The sequence below is a fragment of the Polyergus mexicanus genome, unplaced genomic scaffold (genome assembly GCF_030449975.1).
Source record: "Polyergus mexicanus isolate NDT 795.1 unplaced genomic scaffold, iyPolMexi1.0 SCAF_23, whole genome shotgun sequence".
NCBI lineage: Eukaryota > Metazoa > Arthropoda > Insecta > Hymenoptera > Formicidae > Polyergus > Polyergus mexicanus.
Window position 1 is genome coordinate 1,142,676 of NW_027223343.1, and position 13,970 is coordinate 1,156,645.

Consider the following 13,970-nt stretch of genomic DNA (forward strand, 5'->3'; position numbering starts at 1 on the left):
ACGAAAATTATAATCATTTAGCAGAAGAGTTTATGTTGACAGAGTTAATGCAATTTACGCCAGTAAAAATGTATTGCGCGCGTATCGGCGATAATACTTTTACGACTTGCATTAATCAGATTGCCTCACGGCATTAATTCACACAGCATTTCGTACACATATTGCGTTAGCATGCTTGAAACATTGTACGACGGGCATTTAATGATAATATATACGCGTCGTTACGCGTTTGTATTTAAATTTGCTTTACATTTGCCCGATCAATATGCCCATATATTTTTTTAAGCCGTTGACCAGCGGTAAGCTCGTTGAATAACTTTCCAAGATGATAATCTGCTAATTGATAATCTTGCTGATTCACGCACTTATTCATAAGTATTATGTATTTTGATATTTTTTTGCTCTCGGAAATTAATTAACGAGTATTATATTACGATATATGAAAACAATTATTCCCTTCTCACTTTTTCCTTGTTAATGTCTATAATTAATATTGTATTTTGTGTGTAAGGAATAAAAACATTATACACGTGTATTATAGAGGCGTGAATAAAGAAAAAATTGCATTTCATCTATATCGGGAATGCTTTCGGGATATGTTACGCGAAATGATTGGAAATGACATTGTCAGAGATACATCGATAAACATCTTCCTTCGAGGTGTATTGAAAACAGAGATGTTTATAAGATGCTTACAAATAACACTTCGATCCGCAGTCTACGAATGAAATGTGAACAAATGCGAAACGATCCGGTCATCAAAAGTTGTGAAATATTGAGTCGATGGGATATTTTTTTGGGGGAAAAAAAAAAACGTTACACAATGGAAACGACGTAGGATAGAATACGAAGCGCGACCCGATTAGCAATCACCATGGTAACAAGCACTCGATGCTATCAGTTGGAGAGAACGGGAGATGGGAGGAGAGGATCCGCTATATCACGCGTAAGTGTATGTATCAATGTACACCTATATGCATTAGAGATATGTATATGTATTCATATCTCAGACAAGTGCACACGGAGCGCACATCCTTATATATATATATATATATATATATATATATATATATATATATATATATATATCTCTGTTGTATTTAAAGCGGAGATGGCGATAGTGATGGTCGGTGGCGATGATACCGAAGGTAGCGGCTGTGCGAGAGATAGATTGGGAGAATCGCAGTGGGCGCGGGATGAGGATGGAGAAAGAGAGCGACGGAGAGAGTGGAATCGTGCGAGCCAAGAAAAGAGATGGAAAACACAGAATACTCGGAACGTGGATGGAGGAAACAGAGAGATAGATAGACGGCGGAGGTGGCAGGGAGGTGCAGAATCGGGAGCGGCAGCAGTTGCCGCTCTCGGGGCGGCTGGCTGTTATCATGAGAAACAAGCTTCCACTCTGATTTTTTAATCCGATCCGCGCCCCCTGCCACCGGCTGAATTTTAAAATAACTGCAGAACGCCATTTGCTCCTCGCAAACAGACCGGGGGGGGGGGGGTTAAGCCGTCCCCGCCGCCGCCGGCCTCCTCCTCCGGTGCTCTTGGCTCTTTTCTATCTTCTTCCTTCTCACTTTTCCTGCCCCCGGTTTCCATCGATGTCGGTCCATCTCGCGCGATCCTCTCTTCGTCTCCCTATGCCTCCCTACGCCTCATTCTGCTCTCGTCTGAATCTCTCTTTACCGCCGCCGTTCTTTCTCTCTCTCTCTCTCTCTTGGCATCTGCGACCCAGCGTCGCGACGAATAGGACGAGGAGCAGAGCAGAGATTAGGTCGGAGGACGAAGAGGAGACAAAGAGATGTGTATCAACGTCCGCGCGTGGCGTGGAAGCGCCTGATGCCAAATTGAAATGTTTTAGCGCTTCGTCTCAGCTGTTTCAAATCCCGCGTGCGGGGCGTCCGGAATCGGAGCGAGACAAATAGAAGCGGGAAAAGCGGGACGGATAGATAGCGAGAAAAGTGAGGGAAAGAAGAGAGGGGGGGGGAGAGAGAGAGAGAGAGTAAAGAGAGGGTGGTAACGAACGGGGACAGTTGCTGGCGGTAGAGGGTGAGAACGAAGATAGAGACGAGCGAGAAATACCGCGTGTAGGCCTGCCTCGGGGAGAAGGGTAGATAAGTGACAGTTTTATTAATTTCCCATCTCTCCTGCCGCCACACTTCCTCCCTGTCTAACCTACCTATCTACCTACCTACCTACCTACCCGACGCCACGCAACACCAGGGACGTCAGTCGCGCGTCCATATACGTCCTTCCCTTCGCCCCTCATTCTCCTCGTCGTCGGATATGGCTCGGGGTGCGAGGGCGAAAATAAAGCTCAATAATGGCGACGCGCCGTGACAGAGCCCAGAAGGCGGCGAAGGTGCCGGTTGGAGATTCGAATCAACGATATCTCGTCCTTCAGTTATCTGTTATTTTTATAAAAGAGATTTTTCTCATCCAAGTTTCTGTGGGCTTTAAAGTATTTTATGCCGTCGATGTTCCAAAAGCAGACAATTAATTTATCGCTTGCAATATTTTTGCATATATTATAATTCTTAATGAAAAGTGTCACATCAATCCTATCGATCTCGTTTCTGATAAAATTCAGCGACGTCTGCAATCATGCTTGATGCATGCCATTAAGAAAACTGTTTCGATTAAATCCACGATTTCATCAATAAATCTCTCTGGATATCCGGAGCTTTGAATCGAGTAGCGACATCTCGCCCGGATTGTACATGCGAAGAGAAGGACCGAGAAAAGAATTAAAAAAAAAAAAAAAAAAAAAACCCCACGAAGAGAAGAGGGACAGGAAGAATGGAAAGAAGAGAAGAGAAGAAAGGTATCCTAGCTGTTCGCCTCGGTGGTGGAAAATTTAATTTCGATCCCGTCGATTCAGCAGTTATACCGAAGTTTAATCTTTGATAAGGGTTAGTCTTTTAGTAATGGGATCCCAGAGGGTCGGTCGCTCTCCGGTCCGACGGAGCGAGGCGGAAGGCAAAGAGGAGAGACCGCCTGCCTCCTCTTCTTCTTTCCTTTCACCTCCTCCATCTCTCTCTCTCTCTCTCGTCGACTCTCCTTCCGCTCCATTCCTCTGGCCAAGAGATGGAAGGAAGGAGCTTAAACCGTTAGATAGAGATCTGCTCTCGGGGTGGAAGTAGCTACCTATCCGTTTATATCGCTCCTCAAACCGAGCAGGACTCGGACTTTTATATTCGACGCTGGGGAAGACATAACGAGCCTCACGATGGGATAAGTTTTCCGACGCAAAGTTCTGCCAGCAGCAGTAGCAGCAGCCCTCTCCCCCTCTGGTTTTTTTGAAGATGTCTCGTTTATTTTCGCTTCGGTATAAAGTATTCGCGTCTATCTGGGTCACGCGTATCCTTCGAGCGACGAAGACGCGTCTTCGGCGTAGAATTTAATCCTCACACGACTGGTCTGTCAGTCGGGCACCGTTCCCGATCCTACCAGACCCCAGTCTTACTTACGGGTTAATAAATGATGGCCTGCAGCTCCGCATCTCTACTCCGGTTGCAAGACATAAATTGTTAATGAGAGATGATTATTTACTCGCAATTTTTATTTCTATTTCTTCGTTAATTTTCATTTTTTCGCCTTAATATGTCGTTTTTGAAAATATTTTCGCCTTCTATACAGCGGATACAAAACAACGACTTGGTTATTGTGTCGGGGATTATTTTACGTATAATATTTCTTACTTGGATTTGTTATAGTTATGGCATGGATCTGAACGGCGCGAGGCGAAAAAACGCGACACGAGAAACGACGAGTACGTTGAAGGCATGGCTAAACGAGCATAAGAAGAATCCATATCCTACGAAAGGCGAAAAGATCATGTTGGCTATTATTACGAAAATGACACTGACACAAGTGTCGACGTGGTTTGCGAATGCGCGAAGGCGCTTGAAAAAGGAAAATAAAATGACGTGGGAACCGAGGAATCGTGTCGAGGACGAAGATAACAATAACGAAGACGATGATAGCGGGAGAAAGAGCGTCGATGAAAAAGATCGATTAGGTGAGTCCTACTTCTTCTTGTATAACACGATTTTTTTTTTTTTTTCGATTACATTACTAATCAGTCATCTACATCATCGCGTTAATCACATCGATACTTTGAATATTATTATTTCCAAAGATCTTTACTTAAAAATCGTTAGATAAATTTGGGCAAACTTGCAAGTTTAAAAGAGACTGAAGATTTCAAGAGTCGTATATTATCCCGAATCACAAAGTTCGATCATCTTCTTCTCGATCCAGATTCGAAAGACTCGGGTACAGGTTCGAGCGAGGACGGGGAACGACCGGCGCATCGTATGGACCTTCTGCATGGCGGCAGCGGCGGTTCGGCCGGCGTTCAGGGTAGAGCCGAGAGCGAGTGGAGCGAGTCGCGAGCGGATAGCGGCCCGGACAGTCCGGAGTGCCTGTACGATCAGAGGGAGCCGAGGCATCCGTTGCAACTGCAACATCCGGCGTATCTCGCTCCAAGTCACGGTCGGCTATTGCGTCACCCATCGCCAGAGAGCACGTCACCGGGTAGCCAGCACCATCATCTCCCGCCGAGCACCAGCGCGTCATCCACGGCAAGCGCGGTGACCGCGAAGCCACGGATCTGGTCGCTGGCGGACATGGCGAGCAAGGACGGCGATCAGCAAAACTCGAACTCGATTACGATGACCGGTCTCGCGTCGCCTTACGGAGGAACGGGAGGCGGAGGTGGCGGCAATGGTGGTAACGGAGGGGGCAAGCTCGTCAGTCCTCTGGCCAGTCGATTGCCGCCTCATCATCCCCTGCACCCGGCGATACATCCGGGTACGCAATTCGTAAGACCGCATCCGGACTTCTACAGGAATCTATACAGCGCGTCTCATCTTGGCTCCGGTGACATATCCCTACTGGAGACGTATTCGAGGACTCTGGGTGGACTGAGCGGCGTGATACCGCCGCCGTCCACGGCGCCGAGTATATTGACGTCCACGTCCATCTCCGCTGCCGGTAACATGAAGCCTTTTTCGATCAACGGTGCTAGCGGCGGTGGCGGCGGCGCCGTCGCCGTCGCCGGTGGATCGGCCGTTTTATTAACCACCGCGACCTCCGGATTGTCACCGTCGTCGTCGTCGTCAACGGCGTCGTCGGTCGGATCCGATCAGTCGCCCCATCCGGCGGCCGGTGGTCTTCCCGCGACTCAGGAACTCAAATCTCCCGGGCGAGTGTGACTCGAAGATGCGACCGATCGTTGAAAAAAGACGTTTAACGCGCGCGCTGTGCATCGACAGGCGTTTCGTGTGGTGTGGCTGACAATAATCAGAGACTACGATCTTGTAATTAGTGTACAGTAAGACGAGAGATGATGAGATATACTGCCCCTCAACCCGCTTCTCGTTCCTAGTCTTCGTTTTCCTTTTCACTTTCGATATCGTCGCGAATATTCCCTTTTTTTTTTTTACCTCTCCCCTTCACATCATCCAATCTTGAATTTATTTTCTATACCTAATTGCTCCGAATAAAGACGGAAACTCGTAGTATGCACCGATTACCCCATAGTTGCTCTAACCCGCGGTATAACCACAGCTAACGTCAACTCGACGGTACTATTATACATATAAAATGCTATAAATATATATAAAGATATAGGGTAATAATACATATTATTATCGTATATCTTTAGTAATTAATAATTAATAATAAATAATTAATAATTAATATTATTTATGCGTTTGTAAATAGTAGGAAGAGGCCCAGTAGAGAGAAATCGTCCGGCCAGTGTATGTACTGTATGTAGAGTAGATACAATATTACTAGCATACCTGAGATCATAATTCATATTAATGACGATTATTATGATTATTATGATTATTATGATTATTATTATTGTTATTGCAATGTTTATAATATTATCGATTCACACGTCGACTCAGGTCGTCGAGCATGACGAGGTATGGATCGTTAGTCGCGGCGACAGATTGCGAGGGACGCGCGTAGGTTCCCGAAATATCCTCTCTCTTCTTGTATAAGTGTACCCTCTCTTATTTATTGCGCTGTAAAGATTATTGGCTCGTGATAATTTTTTTTCGCAGATAATCGCGATCGGAACCGACGCGCTTTCGTCGATTCGCTCGCAATCTACTGCGAACATACAATAAATAATTCCGTCGCGTCGTCCTGCCTATCGCCGTTGCGTAATAAAGGGAAACATTCTTCAAATTGTGTACGAAGGACACCAACGGCTTGCAACATATCACATGTCATGTCGAGAGTGAACGATCGCCATCACCTTTTAGTCATTCGTGTCCAAAATTTCGCGCGAACTCGCTGATGCCGCACGGCATTCTGTCTCCTTTCGCAATAAACGAATCATTACGGAAAGCGAACGAGTTATTATTTCTCACCCAGCTACACCAGCAGATCGCAATTTCAATCATTCTTTTCCCCTTTTCACGAGGAATCGCTTCCTTTCGAAGATACCATAATCGATACGTGAATCGTGCGCGATTCAGCAGAGACAATACGCGCACGTGGCGGAGCTTCTAATCGACGTAGGGGATCGTCCCTTCGGATCCAGCGAATGAATATGAAACGTTCTCATTCTCGGAACCGGGCCGGGATGTACTTATAAAAATGCAAAGCGACCGACTTCTGGGTGGTTGCTGGACAAGCCTGGTTATTAGTAAACATTTAAATCGACAATCGCTATAGCTATGCGGACAGCCGGGGGAACGTCGTCTCTCTCTACCTTCCTTCCTTTCTTCCTTTCTTCCTTTCTTCCTTTCTTTCTTTCTTTCTTCGCTTTTCTCCGACGTTCGCGGTTTGCGGTAGAGGAAACAAGAAATCAACTTGCGGGACCACCCGCTACGGCCTGGGCTTGCATCGAGTCGTGGATCCCGAGGAGGTCCACGCCGTCTTCATGAATCAACTCGTTTCTGAATCGGCATAAACCTTCAAAGGGTTGCTGAGGGGGACGTTCCCCCTGCTAGGTCCGTCAGAGTTATGCGGGCACCAATGTCCCTGTGCATTCTAAGCATCCGGTGATCTGAAAGACACAGTGTCTTCGAAAGATCACTGGAAAGACTAGGAACGAAGAGAAATTGTTACAAATAATAGAGAAACGCCAGTGACAACAAGGTGTTTACGGGAATACGTTTGACGTTAAGTTGCGAACGTGAAAAATGAGTTATTTCTCCTGCAATGTTTTTTACAATCTAGAACAAAAAAAAAAAAAAAAAGATAAACAAATCGAAACACATAACTTTTAAAATTTAACGGACAAGGAATTACTTGCATCAGTTGTTTAACAATACGTATTATTTCGATAATGAAAAATTTTACGCTTTAGAATCGACGAATCATGACGCATCGCAAATGCTCTAAATAGCAATTAAATCGCGTGATATAAACTCTGTAAGTTTTCGATGCAGATAAATCGAACTTATTACTAGTGCAGCGATCCACTTTTGAAATGATCATGCTAAGAACGACAAAGCTATTGAATGATGTATACATCTCGCAGAGAAAAAGAAGGAAAGAGAGGGAGAGAGAAAGAATAACTAGCTACTTTATTCCGCAAACGTGCGCGGGTGTTATATGGTCATTTTTAGTGTTATAAGTTTCCATCATGGTGTAATAACGACGAAACGACGACCTTCGTTTTCCCCTTAGCCGCAAGAGCTCGTAATGCTCAAGAAACACCGGAATATCTCGCCCATCACGGATACGTATTACAGCTACTAGATTTTATTGCGATTTTATCAATTTCCGCGGCAATTTATCGCAACTGTGTAAAACACAAAGTAGAGAGAGAACGTATCAATATTCACAAGAGACCATAAGTAAAGTGTATAAAGTTCGCAATCGCGGCATAAATCAGCGGTTGTGCCTCGGCATGAGTAAGATCCGCGCATTCCTTTATATAGGCGCTCTTTCTCATTTCCGCGTATAATTTCACGGGTGAAACTTTACGCGTTGAACCTTCTGCGCGCGACTCTATTAACGTTGTCACGGTTAATAAAAAATTAAATAGCCTTATCGATGCGTATACGCGCACATAGCGCGGAGATGCTGTACTCGGGCGATCGCGAGATTTTTCTCATCCTTTTTATAGAACGATGAGAATTTTTCAACGGTTCCTGTTGCAGCGAACGCGTCTTATCCCGGGAGGAAAGACGACGCAAAAATGGGAGTAGCTCTATCGCGATTACTCGAAGAGGGGAAATAGAAGACGATGAACTCGACTAAACTGCGCGATGCTTTATTGGCTTTTATCGAGTTTTAACGCAAGCGCCGGATTCCTTTATGGAAACGTCGTTAATTTTACGACGCGGGCATATTTAGCCCAGCGGCATCTCGTAAAATCATACTTTGGTCGCGATAAAGTTGAAACATCGACGAGGACTGCTAAAGCAAAGTTGTCCTCGTAAATACGTCGCAAGAGAGAGGGGGGGAGGGGGAGGAAAGAGAATAAGTAGCTTCAGGCGTGATGTTAATATACGTATATTATTTTTAATAAATGTCATTTTCATATTTTTTTATAATAAAATTTAATTAATTACGATAATAAATTACGATAAGTAAATTAAACTGCCTTGCAATATTATTTTCACGTAGTGTGTTTCGGGATAATATTATTTAAGTTTCCGGATAAATGAGCATTGATTAGTTTCGCGAAGATTTTTCTATAATTAAAGAAGAAAAGAGAGAAAGAGAACGATAGTACTGATATGTAAATGAATATTCAATTAACTCTTCACCATCTATTTCAATTTTTCGAACAATCAGCTTTGTCAAAGAAACTCGTAATTTGATTTCGTGTTTTAACGCTGAGATGAGAAGGCGAAAATATGATTTTTTTTTTTTTTCATCTACGCGCGATAATACGCGAAGCGAGTTTCACTCATCTAAACAATCTGTAAAACAGATATGTGGCAACGTTCTCTTTTTGCTATTCTTTTTTGGCGCATCGCCACGCAAGTACGTCCCGCGTCGTTGAAACGTAGCGTATCGGTGTAGGTGGTGAATAATGAATGGCAACGTCGAGAGACAACTCGCTGGACCAGCGTCGTCGACATTGGATCAGGTCGACCCGTTGCGTTGTGTGTACGTACGATCGAGAGAGAAAGAGAGAGACAAGATGGGATAAGGAGGTGGAAGGGGGGAGGGGGTTAGGAGACGCAGTTATACAGCACGAGTTCCGGGTGAAACGACATGAAAAATTAACGCGGGTCCCGCGTTTTGACACTGCGTCAAACTTTCGTTGTACGAAAGTGATAGATTGTTGTACGGCCGCGGTAGATTATATATTCCGTACGACCATGCGAGGGAGGAAGAGAGAAAAAGCTCGCGGCGGCGCGGAGTGCGAGCAAAAGATGGTTTTGGATTCCTCCCGACTAACGACCGGCGGACAAATTCGAATTTTACGAGGGACACCTCAACGGTATGGTATTGTCAGGTCGAGTCCGCGAACGAGCGAGTCCCCGTCTCCCAGCCTGGTTGGGTAATTTTTTTTTTTCTTTTTTCCCCACACAGATTTATCACACGCCGTGTGTCGGCGGTGTACAAAGGTAATTTCGGTCAATGACGCAGATTGAAACGTACGATGATATTTCATCTTCAATATCCGCGGATGCGGCGTATGATAGTCGCGGTAATTCAATCTCCATCGACTGACGAGCATTAACATCCGCGCGCTTGAAATTTCACTCTTTCGATCGGAACGTATACGTTATGACGCATCCAAAGTGACGGATAGCTTCGCGAGTTGATCTTGGAGAGAAAAAAGATGTAAGTATCTAAGGAAAGCTATAATTTGTCGTCCGCGGTAGCTATTCCCCTCTGCAGTTCGTAATCCTTTCCACTTTAACGCATATTCGCGCAATATGTTGCAACGCGGTGAGGGAGACAGGAACAAAGAGAAAGAGAGAGAGAGAGAGAAGACAAGATGCACGTGGCAATATTTCATTCGGCGTACGATCCCGCGAATTCGCGTTCTCAAAGACTTCAAAGGGACCTCTGCCAAGTTACCGGATGTCCGGCTGCTCGCGACACCGTACCCTCTCTTTGTGCGCTTCGGCCTGTGGGAGAGGAGGGACCAGAAACGCCCGAGAGAAGAACGAAGATAAAAGACGTGGGACGCAGAAGAAGAGAAGGAGCCTCTCCCCCCTGCTCGGCGAGATGCTCGAATTCGTCCGCGGCTTGTCGGTTGGCAAGTACCACGTAACTCACCTACTAAGCTCGCGGCTAAGTAACGGAGGTGCATAATTCACCGCTGGTTAATTGGCGAGCGTTTCACGCCAGCCGCCGGTCTGTCAAAGCGAGAGAGCGACGACGAGTCGCTGCTTCTCATCCGAAAGCAACCGAGTATGCGCGTATCATCTCCGACAGCGAGAAACGCGTGCTACGAAATCCTCCGGCTCTCCCTCCTATCTTTTCTCTCTTTCGGTCGCGACGGTCTCTCGTCCCCTGCTTATAAATACTGCATCTCGCGCAAGGAAAGGAATAAAAGAACGAACCCGAGAAAAGAGTAGAGAGAGAGAGAGAGAGAGAGAGAGAAGAGAGTGGACCCTATGCGGGGTGCAGGAGGTAAAAAGAACTGCTTCTGGCAGTCGACAACTGAGAGACGGACGACGCCGGGTTCTGGAGGATGCCGCGGCGATATGACTTATTTAATCACCCGGGCTGAACGTTAACGTCCCTCTATGAGGCGCTCGCGCGAATGTTTCGGGGATTACGTCGCGTCGCCGTCGACGGGGCGTTGGCCGCGCGATTTACGAGAGTCGTAAGTTGAACGCGCGACGATACGAGACGACGGAGCGAGGCGCGAAATTGGAGCGTAACGCGAAAATGTAGACGTTAAATTGTTACCAAGTGTTTCGTCGTTGCATCTGTCCGTTAAGAGAGACAAGGTATCGAAAATCGTGTTGACTTTTATGGATAATATCGATAATTATTTCTTTCCTTATTAAGGATCCGTAGAATATTCATTTTACTGTTATTATGTCACATTTGGTGAAATTTTGCTTCTTCCTCTCCGTTTTAATTTTATCACGCTTATGGATTCTAAAGAATTTTGACAGGTTTAATTTTTATAGGAATTGAGCTCTTTTACTTTGTTTTTTAAACAGACGGTAAACGAACAAGTTCCTACTTAAAGATTTAAAAGAGAAGGAAAATTAAAGAGATATATAAATAGATATAACATAGATTAAATAGTATCAAAAGTGGACAAATTGATCATTTAAAATATCAAAGTAAATGTTGGATTGAAAATTGTAATCGAAGAAAGAATACGATATTATTTGGTGATTAAAAAATTAGGACTAACTTAATATATCCTATAATTTCGCTCTCCCCGAGATATCGGATTAACACGGCTACTTTTCCTCGAAAGGGTAACCACCGACCCCTTTCCCCCCTTCCGACGCAAGTGGTCCTTTGGTTCATGTAACAGAAACGTGTGTAGCTGGCGATAGTTTCGGCAAAGTGGACACGCGCGTTACTAATTATATCGGCTACTTGTGTTTGCCTTCCGAGAAGGCGACGTGCTCGGCCGATCGTAACTCTTTTCCACTTAATCAGGGGCGGATCTATATCGAAACCAAACTTACGTAAACCAGTCCCGAGATCATCGACGGACCCTCACCTCGTTTATCAACATTCTAAAGTTAATATACATATCAAGGGACGTGACTCTCCTTAATAATTCCTCGCTCGATTATCGTTCCCGTAAAGCACGGAGATTATTGCGCGCCAGTTTCCGATTTCTCGAGATATATATCCGTCCCTGATTTATTTGCCGCGATCGGTTCGGAAGCGACCGAATGAAAAACTGTATTTAATTAAGGGACCGTCGAGGAATACGACATGCAGAATGGCGATCACGGATCGCGCTAGCTCGGACGGATCGCCGGGCAAAAAGCGTTCGCGCATCTCGTCGGCGGACGGAACATCGATGGATGACGAGTCAATCGAGAATCGCTGAATGCGCCGGCGTTCCGTCTGCCATTCCAGTGTCCGCCGATGACGGACTTATCGGAGGACGAACGGGGAGACGAGAGGTGGCAAAAACGCGATCGCGAGGGTTATGATTGATACCGGTGCGAGAATGCTTATAAAATTGCCGGGCGAAATGCGACCGCGCTTTTTCCTCCTAAGCGCGAAACGTACAGTTAATGCGAGAGAAAGAAAAAGAGACAGAGAAATCGCCGGTCTCTTTATAAAATCTTTTCAGGCTGGAGTCGCAAAAAGATAAAAATGCTTAAATTATTAATTCCATCCACACTTCTGGGAGGGAACATATTAAGAAGAAAGTTGTTGAAAAAAAATATTTCTTCCTGTTCGAGTTTTAAATTAAAATTTTCACAGCATTCTCTCTCTCTCTCTCTCTCTCTCTCTCTCTTTCTCTCGGCAATAGTCTGCTTTCGAATCTACAGGCAACGCTTTGATTTCCATTAACATCAAAGTTGCGTGCGCAAAGGGATATTGGCCTCGCGCAGTAGTCGTTTCCACTAGTGTCATCGACCCCTCTCGATAGGAGACATCGTATCCTCGCGAGGATGTACCATATACACGATCGGCTATAGAACCGCGCGGTTTCGATGTCTGTCACGCCGCGGTCACGTCTTAATCAGTGCCCGGACTTCCAGCGGGCCCACCGGGCGCAAGAAGCTCGTCGGTCCCTCCCCCCCTCCCCCCCTCTCTCTCTCTCTCTCTTCGGCTAAACGTGCCGAATGTTAATTACGCCAGCGGGGTTCCGGCGACGATATCGACTCACCGGGCGAAAAAGTCCTCGTACGAATCTCGCCGATCGCGCTCGACAGCTATGCGTTTTATATATATACGTATAATTGTGTGCCGAGCGATTATAAAATTCCCGTCGGATGTCTCGTACATTCGGGATAAATTCGCGCCGTTCGGGTTAATCTCGCCGACTTCTCACGCATATTTCGTCGCCGTCGAAATTAAAATTTTAATTACCTACCAGCGACCCGATCTCCCCGGCTTTACGGAGAATATAATAGAGATTTTACACTCCAAGTTTTACAACCCCGTGCGAAAGACTCCCGCGTTCGCTCGAAGAGAAGTTTGTTGTGACACAATCCCGGGACTCTACATCGTAACGTAATTAGTAACGTCGAGCGCTGAAGGGGAGAGAGAGAGAGAGAGAGAGAGCTCCCCCCTCGTCGTTTCTCGACGAGATGCGACCGACGGTCGTTCTATTAATGTTCGTCTTCCACGCGTATGATACATTTCGGAGACGGCGCGATTTACGGTCGTATCATATCCTTCCACGTGTAACCGTAGATTTTCTTTCCATCTCTTTCCCTCCGGCGTGCTTCCATCAGTTGGCCGAATCGGTGTATAAATATAAATGAGAGTTTATTATGAGAAAAAGAAAATCTCTCTCTCCCTCGAAAAGAGGGGGAGGAGCGAGAGAGCCGAGACACGCGGCGTGTGTCACAACAACGTCGAGGCGCGAAGCGTCAAAGTGGATTTATGATATTTTCCCAGCGTCACCTTCTCGCACGATACTCCCTGCTTAAAAACGACGAGCGGGCGCGCAAAGAGCGGCTCCCGTCTTTGATGTCGCGCTTCTTACGCGCCCTACGCATGATGCATCGCCGTTCTCGACGCGCGCCTTGCTCCGGGACCTTTAAACAAATCGTCGACTTCTTTGCCGCGCGCAGATTAATCGAGGACCTATCTCTACCTAGATCCCTTGATTTATAACGATCCGCGACGGCAAGTTGCGATCGCAACAAAGTTATCTCGGATAAAGTATCTCGATGGAGAAAAAGCAACCCCGAAACTCGGCATCTTTTCCTTGCGCCGATTGTTTCCCGTAGTTATAAAACGCGTCGTCTATCTTTACGACGTACAAGAATTTTTAAGACGAACATAAATCAATCTCGACGGACATGACGGATATAAATCATAACGCGAGAAGATCTCTCACACGGGAATGATTAATATTACAAATT

The 13,970-nt window shown here is 45.8% G+C and overlaps 1 protein-coding gene and 1 long non-coding RNA gene across 2 annotated transcripts in view; one reads left to right on the top strand and one right to left on the bottom strand.

The window, feature by feature from the left end:
* The window catches only part of Mirr (iroquois-class homeodomain protein mirror), a 29,775-nt gene extending 23,419 nt beyond the window's left edge, over positions 1 to 6,356 (top strand). The window contains exons 4-5 of the mRNA XM_070312975.1: positions 3,714 to 4,018; positions 4,261 to 6,356. Coding sequence (XP_070169076.1) covers positions 3,714 to 4,018; positions 4,261 to 5,216 — 1,261 coding nt within the window. The 3' untranslated portion in view covers positions 5,217 to 6,356. The remainder of the gene's footprint in view (positions 1 to 3,713; positions 4,019 to 4,260) is intronic.
* LOC138942647 (uncharacterized) overlaps positions 1 to 13,970 on the bottom strand; it is a 273,249-nt gene that overhangs the window by 80,966 nt on the left and 178,313 nt on the right. The window lies entirely within an intron of this gene.